The 19,507-nt window shown below is 40.8% G+C and overlaps 1 protein-coding gene and 1 long non-coding RNA gene across 3 annotated transcripts; both read left to right on the forward strand.

The window, feature by feature from the left end:
* Positions 1-3,123: 3,123 nt before the first annotated feature.
* On the forward strand, positions 3,124-13,909 carry sncgb (synuclein, gamma b (breast cancer-specific protein 1)). 2 transcript variants are annotated; one of them, XM_071462841.1, is made up of 6 exons: positions 3,124-3,543; positions 7,216-7,257; positions 8,345-8,472; positions 9,380-9,397; positions 10,396-10,437; positions 11,459-13,909. In XM_071462841.1, the coding sequence occupies exons 1-6, from the start codon at positions 3,423-3,425 to the stop codon at positions 11,465-11,467; spliced, it is 360 nt and encodes a 119-aa protein (XP_071318942.1). In that variant the 5' UTR covers positions 3,124-3,422; the 3' UTR covers positions 11,468-13,909. The 2 variants fall into 2 exon arrangements, with proteins under 2 accessions (XP_071318942.1, XP_071318943.1); XM_071462842.1 differs by lacking the exon at positions 9,380-9,397 and having other exon boundaries at positions 3,144-3,543.
* Positions 13,910-16,944: 3,035 nt separating this feature from the next.
* Positions 16,945-18,788, forward strand: LOC139608777 (uncharacterized). The gene is made up of 3 exons (XR_011685090.1): positions 16,945-17,098; positions 17,446-17,513; positions 17,608-18,788. It is a non-coding gene; the product is annotated as an uncharacterized lncRNA (long non-coding RNA).
* Positions 18,789-19,507: the final 719 nt, after the last annotated feature.

Below are 19,507 nucleotides of genomic sequence, written 5' to 3' on the forward strand. Positions count from 1 at the left end.
TCATGGATATATTGAGGGGTGATCCTGATTTTCAATGACTCCGAAATTGCACAAGCAGAAAGACAACAAACCAAACAGCAGAAATACAAGAATTAATTCCTATTAATAATAACAATTACATTCCAAAACATTAAGATCTAAAATATTTAAAAGCATATCTCTAAATTTCCCATATGTTATCAGGGAATTGATATTTAAAGTGTGTTGTAGATTATTCCATGAGTCTAGAGCACAAAATCTCTTTCCAAGTTCTAACCCGAGGAACATGCAGTGTAATCCAGTCCTGAGAGCAAGTTTAGAAGGCACCTACATTAAGGTCTATTTGCAAAGTAAGGTAGTTTGGTACTTTATTTAAGAATGCTTTGTAAATAAATATATACTAATCTTGATCTTGTCTCACAGAGAGGGGTACATCAAACTTTTTCATAAAGACTGTGATGATTGGTATTGTAAGGACCAATAAGAAATCTAGGAGCAGTGGTATAAGCATCTAAGGTCTTCATGATGGTAAAAGCAGCATGTCTATATGTAACATCAACCTTATCCAGGACAGAAAGAAATGTAGCTTCAACAATTCTTTTCAATTCAGGTTCTATTCTTCTGAAGCCAAGTTTTGTCTGCAGTTTTCAACATGAACTTCAAAAGTAAAGTTATCATCAATCAAGTTACCTACCGTGAGACTCTTTCAGTTGTGGGTCAATAGAATCAGCCCTAACAATATAAAATGTTGTCATCTGCATACAATTGAAAATTACAGTTAAATTCCTAATCATATAAAATTGTGTCATCTGCATACAGTTTAACATTACGGTTCAATTGTATGCAGATGACACAATTTTATATGATTAGGAATTACAGTTGAATTGTATAGACATGACATAATTTTGATCCTAATGAATGGACAATATAATTGTAAATTGTGAATAGGACTGATCCTAAAATTGAACCCTGAGGGGCACCTTTGATTATTGATAAAAAAGAGCTGATTAAACATTACTTGCATTTACACACTGCTGTCTATCAGATTGGTAATTTTGAATCTACCCATTAGCAATCCAGTCACAACCGATATTCAATATTTTTTGTAAGAGCAGGGAGCGGTCAACTAAATCAAAGGCCACTGACAAGGCAATGAACAAAGCAGCACAATGCTTCTTTTCATCCACTGCAGTCACAATATAATTTACAATTAAAGATGTTCCAGAGACGGTGCTATGATTAGCCCTGAGCCCAGGCCAACCCTGATGAGGGCTGAACACAGAGTATTTAATTAGAAATTTTAAGTTGATTTCTAACAAATTTTAAAATAATTTTTGTCATACAGGACAATTTATAAATAGGACAATTGTTAAGATCACTATTATCTATTCCTTCATGTAATGGAATAACATGGGAAACCAGCAACAGTTTGGGAATTATACCTGGTTAAATGAAAAATATGTGTGATACATTCTGAAATCATCGAGGTAGAGTGCCAGAGAAAAGAGGGTCTAGACTGTCTTCTCCTATTTCTTTCTTGGAGTCAGTGGCAAGAAGCGTTCCAGTGACTACATTAGGAGTGTGAAGCTGGAGGGCCAGCTGAGGAGCATGACTTGCAGCATCCACTCCAGTTTACTGTAAACATTCAGCAGACACAGGGTTAGCATCCATTTTGACTTTGTCTAAGCTGGTCACAAACTTTGTTTGCATGCCATTTGGTGCTGGGCAGGTAGCATGCAAAGACCAAAAACCAAATCAGTGGGCTAAAAGATGCAAATTCTCTGTAGAACTGAGGGGAATAGCAAAGTTGGGTGATAACTGTGTGGATTGAGCACTACTAGGAAACTCTTTCACATTGGATGCAGTGATTTGACCTTTTGTTAATATAAAATATGGATTAGTGCAGCTTTTAATCATAAAATTGAGGATTTGAGATTTAGCAAGGACTTGACTGCTATGATTTTGATACCTGACTCTCTTCACACTTGACTTAAAGCACTGAAAGGACTGAGAGCACCAAAAGGTTTCAGGTATGTCAAAAACACTATTAACACAGCTTGAAATGAAAAGCTTTTAAATTCTGTGCATTTAATGGTCAGCATTCATGACTTGCAATTTGCTTATGAGGACTTTCAACTTGACTTGGATTTGCCCCCCAGAAAACCTTAAAAACAGCTCATCAAGTGGTGATTTTACAGCTTCTAACTATTAAAAGTCTGAATAATCTTTTACATTTTAAGCAAACCATCAGTACAGCCATAATGCTGCGTCATGATGTTAAATTTCTTGTGATCACCAGAGGGCAGTACGATTCTGAAGATGCAAGGGCCAAAAAGACGAGACGTCCTCCTCTGTGCAACAGTACAGCTCTTCATGGATCAATGTGTTCCAGATAAATCACTTTACTATTCTCACTTTTACTTTATCATGATCATTTATGTGAAAGTGGTGCCAAGAATACTGTTACATGGCAGCAGATTTTATTTTTACATGCAATGATTTCTCTCTGCATTGTCCCTTTTGATTAAATGGAGCTGTGGTCATATCAAAATCATCCACAGAATTGCTGTGCTGCTGAGTCGGCATGTTTGGCAGAAACGGGACGAGGGTGAGGGTGAGGAGGAGGAGGAGGAAGAGGAGGGGGGAGGCAGTTGTGAGTCATTCAGGTGGAGATGACAAAGCGTTTTCTTTTCTCACACACCAATAAAAAATACTCTCTTTGTTCCACCTAATTCACTGTCATTCAGTTCAGTGATATTTTACTGACATTTCATCTTCAAAAATACATGAATAGAATAATAATAATATAACAAACTACTGATATACAGTATATGAATAACTGGTCAGCAAGAAATGAATGAATCACATCTATCGGACAAGCTGTGTGATGCAGTTACAGATTACATGACAAAATCTCACAAGGCATATGATGAGAAAAAAAAAAAATCCTCTTCACTTTCCAGTGCTGAAGCTCTGCTGGTTATGTAACAGTTCTCACAAGCTCAGCATCTAGAAAGGTGTGTCCTGAGCAATATGCCAATCAAAATATGCAAACGGCAAGTCGGAGGCTGTGCTGAGCATGAGTGAGAATCATCAGGAGAAAGATGGATGAGAGTGGAGGGATGGCTGAGGGGCGGGGTTGCAGCATGACTTGAAAATGCTGCAGCATCCGGCCATCTCTCCTCCTCTTCTCTCCATCTCGTGCATACTGGCTGTTTCCTCCCCCCATTCTCTCAGTCTGCGTGCTGTAGCCCTGCTGTGCGGTCCTCTCAGCCCTCTGTTGTAGCACCGAAGGGAGGAGGAGCCACCGGCACACACTCACACGCATACTCACACAGACACACACTCTGACATCTCACATCATCCCTTTTGCACACTCACTGTAAGCACCAGTCAGCCAGGCCCGTTTGGAGCAGGGGAGCCCAGCCGTCTCGTCGCCCAAGATGGATGTACTGATGAAGGGGTTCTCCATGGCCAAGGAGGGAGTGGTGGCCGCCGCAGAGAAGACCAAAGCCGGCATGGAGGAGGCAGCAGCCAAGACCAAGGAAGGGGTGATGTATGTAGGTATGTACCACATCCTATCTGTGGAAAGTTGGTAAGTCTTGTGGGGAGATGCACTTATTTTTTGGCTTGTGTGGTTGCATCATGTGTTTTTGCACCGTTTGAGGTGAGGTCCCATGGGTGTCCATGTCTGGGACATTTGTGAGAGGGGGGCAGAACAGAGGGAGGAAGAGGAGGAGGAAGAAGAAGAGAGAAAAGGAAGACAGGAGGGGATGGAGAGAGGGCTGGCAGGATACTGCAGGACTGGTGCAGGGCAGAGGGTGGGGGTTTGAGAGAAAGAGGGATAGACAGGGACGTCCAGTGTTGGTTTAAATACAGCAATGATGTCCCCAGAGACAATATCTGCCTTTTTAATTTTTCATTACGGAGTTGACCTACATTTACCAGCATCCCATACATTCTTTGAGATATTTTCAGATATATTTTAAAATGAATGTATAAATTCACAATGAAATTTTAAATATATGAGGAGACAGTAGTTGAAATTGTAACAAAAAATGTAAATGAATACTTTTTAAAGATGCTTCAGATGCTCAGATGTTGTGTGGTCCTGCTGTAGTTTCCTGCACTTTTATATTAGCTCGGGCAGCAACTGCGTCACATCTCAAGGTTACCCTGAGTGTTAGGCTTTTAGGCCGTCTGAGAGGGGAGAGGGGAGGGAGGGGTGTGGGTGTAAAAGTAAGAAGGTGGGTGAGGAGTTAGCGGAGAGAGTCTACGTCGTCGTCTGCAGTCTGACTCCTCAGCACTTTGACTGACTGTCACGGCGAAAGCTTTAGGATGATGAGGAAAATGGAAAAAGAAGAGTGTCAATGACACAAGCTGAAAGAGTGAGGGGGGTGTGGGGGGGGTATAGACAGGGAAAGGATCACTTGAGCACTGCAGTAATTTGCCCCCCACCCCACCCCACCCCCACCTCCTCCCTAGTCCACTGGATTTTCCGTCCAGTGCTGCTTTGATGACTAACCACCTTCCTTCCTCACAGCTCTTAAAACAACTCCCCACCCCCCTACCCCAAAATCCACCACCTCCAACCACCCGCCCATCCCAGGGAAAGATGGAAGGATGAAGAGATACAGAGAGAGAAAAGATGGAGAGAGAGAGAGAGAGAGAGAGAGGGAGAGAAGGGAGGAGCGTTATGTCAGAAAAGGCTTTGAGCTTCTGGTCTCGTGGCTACGGGATGAACAGATGGAGGGACAGAAAGACAGAGACAGGTGACATGTCGTGATGGGGCGGGTAGGGGTGGGGGTGGGGGGGTGTTGGATGATGGCGGAGGTGTAGGGATGTGACTCACTAGGAAAACGAAACCTGGATGTCCCAGAGAGTACAGGGTGGTGACAAGCTCAGGTAAAGGAGAGAGGAGAGGGTGGGTGGAGGAGAGAAGGAGAGAAGGGAAAGAGATGGGGGGGGGGGCAGAAAAGAGAGAGGGGATGTGATCACTGAAGTGAAGAGAGTCGATGGCTCCGATAAACCACTGTATCTGCCTGCAGCAGAGTGCAGACGTCAGCATGTGACAGTGCCAAGGTCTGCACGCTCGCTTTCACACACAGGCCAGACGTGGACAGACAGCAGGACGTGATCAAATTAAAAATAAAAAAATAAAAAGTCACTGAGCACAAGCTGCCACAAAATGGCCCCAAATATCTTTTTTTATGTGTCGTATAAATGGTTCTTTTTAGGATTATATCCTCTTTTAACTATAGTTTTAAATTATGGATATGCATTTATCATTTATCATCTTTGATTAATAATTCCCATGGTTTATGGATGAATAAACTGAATGTTGAACCTTAAATACTCCTAAAAATCAGATTTTTCTTTGAAGAAATGATCAGTAATATATAGGAAATCTTCTGCACTGATATTCAAATATGGTTTTAGTGATTTAACAGAGGATTTGTGCTTTAGATACCCTGCTGTTTATTGAAAAAGATATTTTTCCTTTAGTTTTCTTAGAGTTTATAGAGGAAATCTTTGAGAAATCCTCAGCTTGTTATCTCTCGTGCACAGCTTCTTTTTTTTGTCCCTTTCATTGTATATATTAAAAAAATATCAAGACTGATAAGATTTTTCATTAAATATAAGACACTCAGCTTTCATCCCATTGTGCTAAGGCACGAATCCTCCAACCAAAGCCATATTTTTGTGCATTTAATACATTATTTCATTATAGGAAAAAGCATTCACACACTCTAATCCGAGCCATCTTCATTTTCTGAGGGAAGCTTTTGATCGGGATTATCATTTATTATCAGGATTATTTCAACGCTTGCTTTCTTGTTCTTGATATATGCTCTGCAGTGTCCTTTGATTCACCCTCTGCTGGAACTGTTTTCTTTTTTTGATCATTTGCATGAAAAAGCTTCCTTCAGAAGTTAAAGACTCTTTCACAGTTCATAGTTTGTTCTGTATGATGCTGGCCGACAGATCACCACAGGTTTATGTGCACAGATTCAGGGCTCCCTCTGTTGACTGCGAGAAAGAAGCTGTGTCATTGCAGTGTGTGTGTGTGTGTGAGTCTGTGTTGGGCTGTGCTGCAGCACTGCTCAGTGCTCAGGCACGTGGCTCATGTACCACGGGGAGCGTGCAGAGAGATGGAAGGAAGCAGGAGACAGAGAGAGGACGGGTGGATGCAGGATACAGTAAATGGCAACATCTGCATCTGCATCTGTATAACAACTACAGAGACAGGACAGTGTGTGTGTGTGTGTGTGTGTGTGCGCGTTACTCTTCTGATTTATTCTTCCTTTCCTTCCTTAGTTTCTACCTTCCTCATATTATTCCCTTTCATCTTTCAGAGCAGATACTTCTCTCCTGCTATCCAGATTATATAACCACACTCTAATCTGCTTGGGATCATACTACAGTGAGCACAGGGCTGGGGAGCACAGAGGGAAATACACAGAGATGCCACTGGTAAAAATATTTTCACAAAACACAAAGCTGTCGAGGCAGCTGAGCTTGATAGAGCAACATAACTGAGCTCTGAAGGCTGAAAAGGGAAGATAACAGAAAATTAAACAATCCAAGCGGGCAGGGGGAAAAAAAACAAGTTATCATTAAATAAGCAGGGAACAGCATCAGTCACACTGAGTGAAAGTAGGTCTTTAAATGTATTTTTAGAAAGCACGATGGATTGGAAGGTTATGTCAGAGACTGAAGCAAACAGCAGACAACAGCAGCTAAGAAATGTTTCCAAAAAAACATGTCTCATTACATGATTTTGGTTTGTGATAATTCTCAGACTGTGTGGTAATTTAAAAATGCGTCAATCAAAGTAAACGTAAAATCAATGGGTGAAAACTGCGAACGCCATAAGCAACATCACATTATTACACTGACATAGTCAGTAAAACACTTGAATCTAATGGTGGAGTTGTTCAGCATTAATATAAAAGCCAGTTTATTCTCTTAATGAACACATTTATTACATCATCAGTTAGTAGTAAAAGTCACAGTTTCATTTACTATGCTCACATCCTTCACTGATTAAAAGACAAAAAATAAATACTCACAAAATACAAACTATAATAACAAAAATGTAAATTAACAAAAAGCTAAGCTATTAAAAAAGTGCATTTAATGTATAATGTTTTTCTATTGAAAATGTGTAAAACATGAGTTTCATACATGAGCACGTATGAACGGGATTGTAATCTCTCTCTCTGTGATCCTCAGGCAGTAAGACAAAGGAGGGAGTTGTGTCATCAGTAAACACAGGTAAGAAAAGTTGTGTATGTTGTGTTGCCTCATTTGTGACGTCAGCCACAGACACTTCATAGTGCAAAGGGAGGAAATACACGTGTAACTCTACAGCATTTTCATGCTGTCTTGATCTCAGCTGTTAGATGTCTGCCCAGCATGAGAACAGCTTTGCTCAGGGTGAAGCCAGCGTTTACACCCAGTATTTCCACAGGCTGATACTGTGAACGCAGTGTGCAACTCAAGCAGTGAAGAGGAGAACAACGGCACCATGTCAGACTGCTTTTGCTGAAAAGCTGAGCACAGTGGATAGTTCCTTAGAAAAGCTCAGGGGAGCAGCTGTGTGCTGCTCTTCTACAGAGGTGTGGAGGTTAACCAGACATAGATTTGCCAAAACAGCCACTAAGTCTCCATCGTTTAAGTCTGCTCTCTACCTAAACCATGAAGCGTAAATCTCACTTTTGCGTTGATTGTTTACGGTTGTGTGTGAATGTAAAATAGGCTCGTTGTTTCCCCCTGTGGTTGTTTGGGGAAAAACACCCACTGCAACTGCAGTTCTCACCAACAGCCAAGTACCAGTGTGTGTTCTCTGTCCTCAGGCCTCGGGGGGGGGCAGTAATGAGCCCTTTGCACACCACTATGAGGCCAAGAAGAAGTAACATTAGAAAATGTGCTTGAGCGAACGACACAAATGTGAGATTTTATTAGAAGTGTTTTCAAACAGTATTTTTTGGTTTTATATGAGACAACACTTGACAAGGATGATGGCAAACAGCTTATCTTGTCATTACCAAGACATCTCTGATTTCCAGTCAGCCCCACTGTTGTCCTCTTTGCTGTCGGAGCTTTCCACTATGTCCACAGGTACAATCTGTGGAAATACTGGATGTAAATGGTGGTGTTCTCAGCAAAGATCTTCTCATTCTAGTTAACACATGTGAGACCTCCAAAAATACACACCAAGGCCACACATTAAGCCAATGGACAACCATTTATGTGTGTGTGTGTGTGTGTGTGTGTGTGTGTGTGTGTGTGTGTGTGATTTGTCAGTGTATGTGAGTGTGCTTCAGTTTCATCACTTACCGTCTTCCATTCTGCCTCCTAGTGGCCAACAGGACCGTGGATCAGGCCAACATCGTGGGAGACACAGCGGTTGCCGGGGCCAACGAGGTGTCACAGGCAGCCGTGGAGGGCGTCGAGAACGTGGCCGCATCAACCGGGCTGGTCAGCCAGGTCAGTAACCACGGCAACATTGGGTTATCCCTATGGCTTGCTAAGGTTTGAGTCGTTCGCCATCAGTAGCACCTCTGGACGAGACCGCACATCTGAGAATAAGGAGACCAAAACAACAACAGCAGCAAATTATTTTTTTGGGATGACAAAGGTAGCACAACAATATGTCAGTGAGCAGCACCATGAAAAGATCTGAACTCTGATTGATGCCCGAGGCTCGACGCTAAACCTGAGGAGACTCACAGGTCCAGAGGTTAAACTCTGCCTCAGAGTGATACTGAATGATCTTCTGAAGATGGCTGGTCTGAGGTCAGCCACTAGATAGAGCTGTTTGTTAACATCTCACTTTCACTGTTCCCTTCACAGTCACACTGCACACGCGATATCAATGTTTATAATGAAATTAACACACAACCCCTTCTTTTCTTACATATTAGAATATTTTTTAATGCTTTTATCTAGTTTGAATCAATTAATTAGAGATGCACCATATGATTATTGTTATCTACTAATTATTTGTTTCATTTTATTGTTTTAACTTGAAAATGTCAAAAAGTAGTGAGAATGTAGATCACAATTTTCCAGAACTCAACATCTTCAAATTATTTTTTTGTCCAAATCCCAAATACATTCAGTGTACAATGACATCAAATCAGCACATCCCCACACAGGGCGTTCTTTACTTAATAAATGATTTGATGATGCATTTATGATAAATACTTTTTAAATGTTAGATGTGAGAGAATCTAACATTTGTGTCTTTCATGCACGTCTGTCTGTGTCTTGTGTCGCTTCCTTTCTTGTAATATTGTGGCAATGCTTCTGTGTTGTGTGTCGTACTGTGCTGCCGTTGTTCTCACTTTTTCTTGTTTATGCTGTTTGTGTCTCATCTGTGTTTCCCTGATAGGAGGAGCCTGTATACGAGGTGCCTATTGGACAGAGCAGTGTGGGGTCATAGGTCATCCTGGGGTGGGCTGGGGTGAAGGAGAGACACAGAGGGGATACCCTGCATGCTACATGCACAATGTTGCCAGTTTATAGTTACATCTGTGCAATCTAATGCAACAAACCTGCAATAAATCTGACTTTTTGTGCAAAATCCTCATGTTTTGAGGTGGGATTTATTGTATTGGATTACATTAAACTGTGCAGATGCACTTAATGAACTGACAATGCAGTGTATGTAAGCTAATAGTCCACAACAGGCTAAGTGAGCGTCAAGAGCAGAAAGGAGAAACAGAAGCTGTGTGGTGCTTTCTAAGTTAAAATGGGCAAATTCCTGCAGTGTTTTAGTTTTAGCTTCGGATAAAAACTTCCATCGAATAACATGGATAAAAGCGAAAAAAAACATATGACAGTTCGTACTCTGAATATCACTTTCTTCTGACTTTCTGACTTCTCAGACGCTCACTTATTCACGTGGTTTGGGCAACAATAAATACTAAGATTTTTCATTTCTAACCATGTAGCTTCTCCATGTAGCATTAAGTGACATACAGTATAAGCTCTCAGCCACATCTCCAGCATGTCAGACAAGCCGGTGAATATACAGTACTCATGGCATGCACCAAAATAGCCTCATGCACTGCTCAGGCTGAATAAGCCCTGTGCACCAGGATCCTGGCAGCTGGAGGTTTTATTTCACTCTTATCTGCTGTAAAAGTCTAATCAACTAACTGACCCCCCCGAAAGTGTTTTAAGCATGATAATAAGAATAACTCACTCAGCCGTACTGCATGACCCTTATAGTCTTAATTGCTTTATTATATCAGAGCTGAAGACAAACAAAAGCTAGATTGATGGCCGTTGGTGCTTTTGGCCCTTCGCCCTGCCACCACCTCATTCTTTCATCCTCTTAGAAAAGTGTCCTCCACCTCTTTTCTGTTTCTGATTAATTCTCACTCGTCCTGTTTCTTTGCACAGGGAGAATACGGGGGAATGGAGCAGGGTGGAGAAGGAGGAGAGGTAAGAGAACGGGTCAGAGAGCTGGGTCTCAATCAGATCAAATTATTAAGTGACAGTGACATGAAAGGTCGCCAGAGGTAGACAGTAAATACAGGAAAGTCGACCTTCAGTATATGTGAACTGGATGTTTCAAATTTCCTTATCATATTTATGAAAGTTGCAGACTGGATATATTATAAACTAGCTGTCACAAAATCCTGCTTGTATGTCCCTGTTGCTGAGATTTAACGTTCACACAGAGAAACTCTCTGCTCCTCAGCAGATGAACATCAAAACACGTCCATTATTCTGCTCAGTGAAGGTCAAACATCCAACTGAAAAGACAATAAGCAAAATACATTTTTAAGTGGAGGGGAGTATCAATCAATCTATGATCCAAAATCAAACAAAAGACCCATCAGCAAAACACAGAATTGGAAGTTACAATATTCCAAAACTGTCAGACAGGTTAAGGAAAGCAATAAAAAAGTGAAAGAAACATTATTTTAAGGCAGCAGTTTCCAGCCTTTTCCAGCTTACTGCCCACTAGAAAATCTCAAAAATGTTAGTGACCCAACAATACGGAGGCCGAATAATGCCTTGTTTTTTATTTTTTTCATCACTAATATGAGAAAAAAAAAAGTCTTGGAATGTTCTTAATGTAAAGATTATTTTATTCTAAAACATTTCAAAACATTATCTCTCTATATATTTTTTTTTATTTATGACTACATTTTTTTCACCAAAATTGTACTGTTTTGTTAATGATTTTTCGGCCCACTTGCAATACCTTCACGGCCCCCTGGTGAACTGCAGCCCACAGCTTGGAAACCACTCTTGTAAGGAGTGCTTTCACCTACTGTTTTAAATACAGGATGTTAAACGGGTAAACCAGCAACTTACAAAAAATTATTATTATCATTTATTTGAAATATTGGCTCAGTTTCCCTCTACCCTTCTGCTATTTTATATTCGCTCAAATAAAGATTCTAAATAGTTTATCCCACTCTGACACATCTTTCTATCTTTTCCTTCCTTCCAGGGATACTAGTTGTCTTCAGGACCTCCCCTGCCGTCCTCTCCAGCAGCCCCCCGCTCCCCTCGCCTTGCAGACTCCAGATGTTCAACATATTTTTTTGTGACTTTACGGAACCAAAATCAACTAAAACAGACTCTTCCGGATGCCGCACCTCAGCCCCTTATCCACCCCCCAGCAGCCCTCTGTCAGCTGTCTTCACCCCCCTTTGCCCTCCCCTCTGATTTTCTGCAGCCTGTAGCTTTTCCTCCACTGCCCGACTTACCCTCACCTCACTTGTGTGTTAGTGTCGTCCTGATATGAACCCTGATGTTGTTACTGCCCCCCACGCCTACCAACCGATGAAGAAACCTCACGCACAAACACACACGTACACACAAACAAAAAGAGACACACCTTCATTAGGCACATGCATGAAACACACACATACAGTACATACCGCTAATGCCAGCACTGGCGCACACACTGGGCAAATGAGTGATGAATGCAGGAAAGGAAATTTTGGTTGCGTACACAGTTCAGCCTCCGCAGTCCACAACAATAAGTCACTGCATGACTGTGAGGCAGGGTGTGAGAGGGTTTGTGAGCTGCTGTTTGTGTGCCTGTGTGTCCATGTTAGCTTATAAATATAGATGTGTGCATGAGTAGCTGCTGGCGTACAAAATAAAATAAATCTCCAGAGGCCTGTGCAGGGAATCGTGCATCGATGGCAGGTATCATTCAGTGACGTGTGCAGTAGTTAGTTAGCCACAGTAGACTGCATGAACAGATGTGTAGAATGACTTGTCACGTGTTGAAACTATAGAGTAGCAGCCGTTCTGTGTAGCTTTGTATGGCTTAGTGTGTGTTTCGCCTCGGCATTTAGAAACAGGGTTATTACAGTGTCATTAACCAAGAAGCAATACACAGTGCTCCTTCCTCTCAGATGTGACGCATCAAAGATTTTATCTTTAATATTAAACATTTGTGGCTAAACAAGTAAAGCGAAAGTGTGCAGAAAGAGCATATTAGCTTTAAATTAAGATTCGATTGCTAAATCTTGATTGGTTCCCAAAACCAGTGTTTCCCATGTGAGACAACCAGCACTGCTTTGACTATGGCAGAAAATAATGTGTTCTGCCTGTTCTCTGTAATGTGTATATGCATTCAAGCTGATTAATGTCATCAACCCCACCGCTGGATCTGTCATCACAAATTCTGTTAAAATCTGCAAAACTTTATTTAAATAAAAATGTTTTTTAAATAAATAAGTACTATTGGAGATCCCAAAGTTCCCAAACATCTCAGGATGAACTTAGGGGAAATGTGCAGAAAATGCTGGACAATACATTTAGAATAGAGTTTCATTTTTCCCCTTAGTGTAAATGTCAAACAGCTTCAGTGATTTGACGTTAGAAGAAGCTGGTACAGGATATATGTCAAGCTAATTGAATTTTAAAGCTACTCAAGGGGATTCAGGTTGAAGGGGTTGAAAAGGGATTTCAGGGAATTCAAGGAGGAAAAATGAGCAGCTCATCATGATGACCTCTTACTGTAAAGTTTTCGTTCTGGGTGAAGCTGGTTTGTATGCCATCGAGGAACTAGAACGCCTCCGCCAACAAGTCAAGTTGCAGTTTACATCCATGTCAGTCCAGACTCATATAATAAATGCAGTAATGACTTCATTTAAAGTGTATTTTATCAAAATTAGCATATGAATTCTTCAGTTATGGCCAAAAAACAAGTTATTGAGGACACAGTGAACTTGATCTTTGACCTCTAACCTCCATGGATAACCCCAAAAACATAGAGCCTCTGGCCATGAGGCATAAAAAAGAGCAGTTTGGACATCAGTTATGCAGATTCCTGTGATGAGAAACAATCATTCGGTGAGAGAATTTGGGTTTTTATCATAGATCAGCTTTATGTGTAGTTCTGTGTACGGCTTGGGATATGTAGTTGTTTATAGGGTAGAGTTTTTATTTCACCCCCCCCCCCCCCCCCATCATCAGCTGTCTCAACCAATCAGACGATTCCCTCCTCCTGTCACTCAATGTCATGCCACCTTCCACTGCTCATCTGCCCGGCGTCAGTGTGTGTGTCTGTATGCACTGTATGTGTGTGTGTCTATCATATGTGTGTGTTAACATAGGGTTCAGCCAGCAAAATGTGTGTGTGTGTGTTTGTGTTGTGGAGCAGGTTTGTGTGTTTTTACTTTGAGGCCAATGGAAACCGATGACTGCATGTTGCCTTATCAAGCAATCTGACATTCACACACACATAGACCTTACACTACACCGCACTAGTATTAACACACACGCACACACGCACACTGTACACTCTAAACAACACACAATCACACACCCCACCTCAAATACACAAACACAAATCACACACCATGTTTAAGTTGGCATCAAAGCAGACTCGCTGATTTTATAAACAGTACCAGTGAAATTAAAAAGGTTTTGTTGAAATCCAGCTTCAGTGTCAAGAATTTATTTGAAGAAGTGGAACTTGGTTGTTGAGTGAACACTGCCTGATTGAAAATACAAGGTTTGCTAACTCACAACATCATTATCACACAGTCAGAGACAGATGAACTCACTAGGTGAGGCAAAAAAAAGCTGTGAGCCTCAGCTTAGTTTGAAATAAGAAAATCAAGTCTATTTGTTTTTATTTAACATTTATTTAATATTTCTGTCTGTGCTGGGAGGTGCCTATATTTAGCTTAGCATAAATACTGGAAACGGATGGACACAGCTAGCCTGGCTCTGCCCAAAGCTTAAACAATGCACCTACCAGCATCTCTAAAGCTCACTCATGAGCATTTTGTATCTCATTTGTTTAAACTGGACACAAAAATAAAAATAAAACTGACAATAACTGGTGTAGGGGGAGCTACATGCAGGGACTATATCTTGACAAACAACAGTTTATCCATCCGCCCAGTACTTCTGTGCAGTGTCTCCACTGGTTGTCTCCTCAACCTCAAGTACGTGACTCCAAGACAGAGCAACCTGGAGTTGATAACTGAGCTTTAGATGTGTTGGTTAGCGTCTCCAGTCTTTAAGCTAAGCTTAGCTAAGCTAATGAGCTGCCAGAGTGAGATCAATACTTAATGCACAGACATGAGACAGCTGTCAATCTTCTCCTGTAACTCTCAACAAGGCATCAACTGTGTCAGTTACAGCACTGAAGCAAAATGTAAACATCAATATCAAAATACCGATATTAAGCTATTAAAACTCGCCTTTAATAAAAGGCCGTTCAACAGAACCAGGCTTCAGGGTTAGATAAAGACACAGGAGGCACCTTCAGGCCCTTCTTATGATTACAGGTTATATCATGCTTTACAAATCAAACTGGCAACTGATCAACGCACAAAGTGATGCCTGGGGCCATTGGTGTTCCTGAGTCTTTGCTTTGTTTGTAATCCAGCCTCGCTCAAAGCTTTTACCTGATAAATCAGTGGATCTGACAGATTTTCTAACATGTTCATTCAGATTACAAAATCCAGACTTTGTTCTTTGCTGAACATGAGCTTTGTCTTCAGTGAGCACCATCAAGCCATTTTCTCAAATAAATCCCAAGGTTAGACTATGCTGATCATACATGTCTGAACATGTGTACTAAAAGTGAAAGTGTGTAGTGTGAAGGTGTGAAGACATGGGTGCAGCAGGTCCCTCCCAAATAGCATCAATTCCACCTCATTTGTTTAATCTGCAGAGAAGGGTAAAGTGTATGCAGATGACATGTTGTGGTTTTATAGAAGATTATGAGCCGGACCGACTTGTTAGTCTCCACTGGTTGTTTGACAGCAAGTACCAAGAAACAGCTCAGTTGATATTTGTTCGGTTTAATTTCCTGGTTAACAGAGACGTTGCACAAACTATCAAACACACGATTTAACCACTTTTACAGTCCACCCAGTTTGTGACAGTAAGAAAATAAACTCATGTGACACACTGTTGTATCTTTTTCTGAACATTTTATTGGTTTCCACAAAATGAATAAAATAAAAATAAAAAGTAATTTCCTCCAAAACGAGTTGAGGAACTGGACGGTTAAAACTGAGGAAAATTCGACCAGGGAACGGGCGGTCACAGTGACACCTCGCCCCCTCCCTGCTATTACTATTCTCTTATTAACATGAAGTTAAATCTAAATCCCTTTGATTAAAGTTAAACTGCTCCCTAATAGAGCAGACCGCTTTCTGAAATAAGGCATCTGTAGTGGTGACAACTGAAACAGTCACAACACGAGGGTCACACATGCGTCCAGCGATCACCAAAAGAAAATGTGTCATTATTAGCAACAACAAACATTAGCTTTGCTGCTTCCTTTTACTTTTTCACGTTTGCAAACTCAATGCTAGCACAACTTGGTCGTGGTAACTTGTGATAGACGATTATCTTTTGTTAGCATTTTGTTATTTGCTGTCACTCATCAAATCTCTCATGACACTGCCTTTGTGTGACAAAATGTAGGAACGTCGTCCCGTACAAAGACTTGTTTTAAAAACACACGCAAAGAGCCAGCATCTGTTCGTGCTGGGTGTGTGGTGTTACCTCCTTGATTCTAAATGTATGAAGTATTTCTAGTATTTACAGTTTTAAATCACTGTGTTTTGTGCAGCTCTCAGGACAACAGCATGTGATGTTTGGGTACCATGTGAAAGTCAAACAATAGGCTGTCGGCTACATGAAGATGATAACTCATGAAATCAAGTGTTTCACGTTACTTACTGTGTTGGTGCTATACATGCATCATTTTCACACTAACAAATAAAATGATCAGCTCATTCCCACATTGCATCATGACATTACCAGAAATAAGAAGTGACCTGTTGACAATAACATTCAAATTAAAATGCAAAACAATAATTAACACTAACAGGCACATTCTCTGGTACCACTCTGAGAGTGAGGCCCAAACCTCCAAGTGCTCTCTTCTGTACTCTTTGATGTACGGGCTGCAGAGTTTATGACTGTCTTCAGGTTGTAATGCTTTAAGTAACATGGCTGACAGTTAGTTCAGTAACATAACAGCTGAAAAGGTGGGAGAGGGAGAGACCTTTCAACAGTGTTGGATTTTATAGAACAAGGATATGGCTGTTTCCTCGTGGCAGAACGTACCAGTGAAGACCTGATACAAATCAAACTCACTAAAGCATCAGTGTGTTTCTGATCAGCACCAGTCTGTGCTTGTATATGTGCATCTCAGCAGGTGTTACTCACAGCAACTCTGGCCTGGAAGTCAGCGGTCGGGACGATGGGGATGGGTCCTCCCTGTTTGCCAAACTTCCTCTCTAAACTCTCCTGCACAGACACTACAAGAGAAACAATAGGAAAGGGAGGAATTAATGAGAGATCAGGGGCCTCTTTGTCTCCCAATCAATAACAAATACCAGTGATGGCACACCCTGAGGGACCATCTAGTTCATCTAGTTTCACTACTTGACTTGATTCTTCTTTTTTTTTTAATTACCGTACATGGTGGAAATGATTGTGCGATCTTATGATTGGCTGTATGTGAACAGGAGAAAAGGTATAAATACACAGGGAAAGAGGTTTTCCAGAGCATCCTTTCCCTCGCTCAGACATTTCACATCAGCTGACGCCAAATTTACAAAACATCACCGTCACTGCCTGAACTGCCACAGACTCGGTAAGAATTCATCTATTTATCTGTCCTTCAAATCTTTATTGACTGTTTTGTTAATTTCATGGTTTCTCTCTTCTACATTAAAACCAATTAGTCTTGCATTTAGCCTTGTTACTGATGTACAACAGCCAGATGTGCTGTACTAATAGTGCTATCTCGTAAAAGAACACAAAGTACTGAAACAACGTGAAAAACTTGCTGCTGTAGAAGAAGAGTCACTTTAAACTTTAAGTTTTTGCAGAGGACAGAATGAAGCTGGAGAGATAGACTTGATATATTATGAGTAGGTTCATCTTTATATGTCTACATTGAAGACAAATCCTGACCTGAGGTTTTTCTTGTGATTTCAGGAAGCAGCTGTAGGACCAGAGTATCAACCATCTCAGTGAGAAAACCAGAGCATCAAGAGAAATACAAGGTACAACACCAAAACAAGCCTACTGAACGTGTTGTATCATTTATCACTCGCATGTTCATTTACAATTAATTATGGTTCTTTTGTTTTAATATAGATGCGTGCTCAAAGAATTCGATACCCTGAAGGACTGGGACCTGAGGCCAAGAAAAGATACAAAGAAGCGATTCTGATGTTAAATCCAGATGTTCTCTTTGAGGACACTAAAAGTGACAATACAAGATGCAACCTCATTTTCTTTACTCTTAATACAGATGACTGGAAAGCTGCAATACTGGATGAATATCCTGGGACGCAGCCAGAGAAAAAGACTGATAGAATCAAACTTGCCCTCGGAGACAGCAAAGGCACTGTGAGCATTTTCCCTAATGGAAAGATTTTGATACAAGGTACAGATGAAAACCTTGCAGAATTCGAAAATTCCTTCGAATACCTATTGGGCCAGCAGAAAATAAAAATGATACAAAAACTGCTCAACGCAATTGTCCTGGCCCAAATACAGGATTCTGAAAATGAAACAGAATAAAAACCTGATGAGGTTGAGCTCAACAAGCCCAATGGTCCTCTCCCTAAATAAAATGTAACAAATAGGGAGAAATAACTAAACCTGGGTTGTCTGTTCATTAAGTTCAAACAGACTAGAAAAAAGAGAAAGATGGATCATTATACAATAAATAACTTCTAATTTAAGTTTTTTCTGATCATGCTATGAATAGGTGACTGGGTTGTAAAATCAATTACATATTTTTTTCCCTTTTTGATTTGCATGTCATGTACTGTAGCCTACATTATTAACAATTTATAGTTCTGGTGTTTACATACGGTTTTAAAATCACAGGATGTCACAGGAGTTAAAGATGTAATATCAAATGCAAAGGAATCATAATGTTGATGCATCTTCTGATTGTGTCTTATGACACTAGCTCACTAAAGTCTGTCTGCAAGTTACAGAGGAATTACACAGCAGTGTTGTACTCACTGAGCAGGTGGTAGTTTGAGTCCCTCTCATATTTGAAGGTCAGTCTTCCATAGCTGACATGGTTCAGATTCTTCAGCCACTCGAAATAAGACACTGTCACACCACCAGCGTTCAGGTACATGTCCTGCAGCATGAAACATCACACAACTCAGACAACTGCCTGTTTGGAACAAGCTTCACTCCTCTGTGTACAAGTGTTGTCATCAAATTTCCTCTGTGCTGCAAAAATGTTCTTAGGGTTTGAATAAGAAGGAAAATGATTTTTCTGACAAATAAAGAATAAACTGTTGAAGAAATGATTTTGTGAGACTATTCATTTGACAAACCATCATCAACATCAAAACATCACGTGAGTGATGTGTATGGTTGGCTTTGATCACATTTTGTTGACGGTGTTGTAAACAAGTAAAAACCCTACAAACTGCAGCAGATTTCAACTCAAATGTTGCTCAATCCCGATTGGTGCTCAGAGGTATGTTGCATTATGCATTTCCAACTGAGCTCCGCCCCCTTCCAATGAGTGAGAAGACCTCAGAGGAAAAAAGAAACAGAAATCTGTCTTGTGAAATGACCGCATCTCTTGAAACTTTGACATAGAGTTGTGTTCATGTAGAGCACCATCACTCTCTGAGAAAACTGGTTTTCAGGGTCTTTAACACTTCACTGGACTCAACTTGGCACAACAGTGCAGATCTGTAAAAATGTTCTAAAAACTTGGTGGCATCAAACCTGCGGTTCATTATTTCAGCAGATGCACTGTACTTTAGGTGCCATCATGACAATCAATGGTGAAAAGCTTGATTTAGTTGTGTGTGTGTGTGTGTGTGTGTGTGTGTGTGTGTGTGTGTGTATCCTTTGGCCAGCATTCAGGAAACTAGTGTATTCACTTCAACAGAACTGAAGGAAACAATAAGTACAAATCTAGAGTTTTGAATTGTTTCAAAACTGCCTAAAATCTGCACAGTTTTCTAGTTTGCATTTCAGTGTCGTTCAGCGTGACCCTTGTTGTCTTAATTGC

Source organism: Trachinotus anak, unplaced genomic scaffold (genome assembly GCF_046630095.1).
Source record: "Trachinotus anak isolate AG129_WGS33_773 ecotype Australia unplaced genomic scaffold, CSIRO_AGI_Tana_v1 ptg000025l, whole genome shotgun sequence".
NCBI lineage: Eukaryota > Metazoa > Chordata > Actinopteri > Carangiformes > Carangidae > Trachinotus > Trachinotus anak.

Excerpts from the sequence above, each read along its gene's own strand:
- sncgb (XM_071462841.1), top strand. The coding sequence starts at position 3,423 with ATGGATGTACTGATGAAGGGGTTCTCCATGGCCAAGGAGGGAGTGGTG. Across the intron at positions 3,544-7,215 it reads GGAAGGGGTGATGTATGTAG|GCAGTAAGACAAAGGAGGGA; the intron begins GTATGTACCACA and ends TGTGATCCTCAG. Across the intron at positions 7,258-8,344 it reads TGTGTCATCAGTAAACACAG|TGGCCAACAGGACCGTGGAT; the intron begins GTAAGAAAAGTT and ends TCTGCCTCCTAG.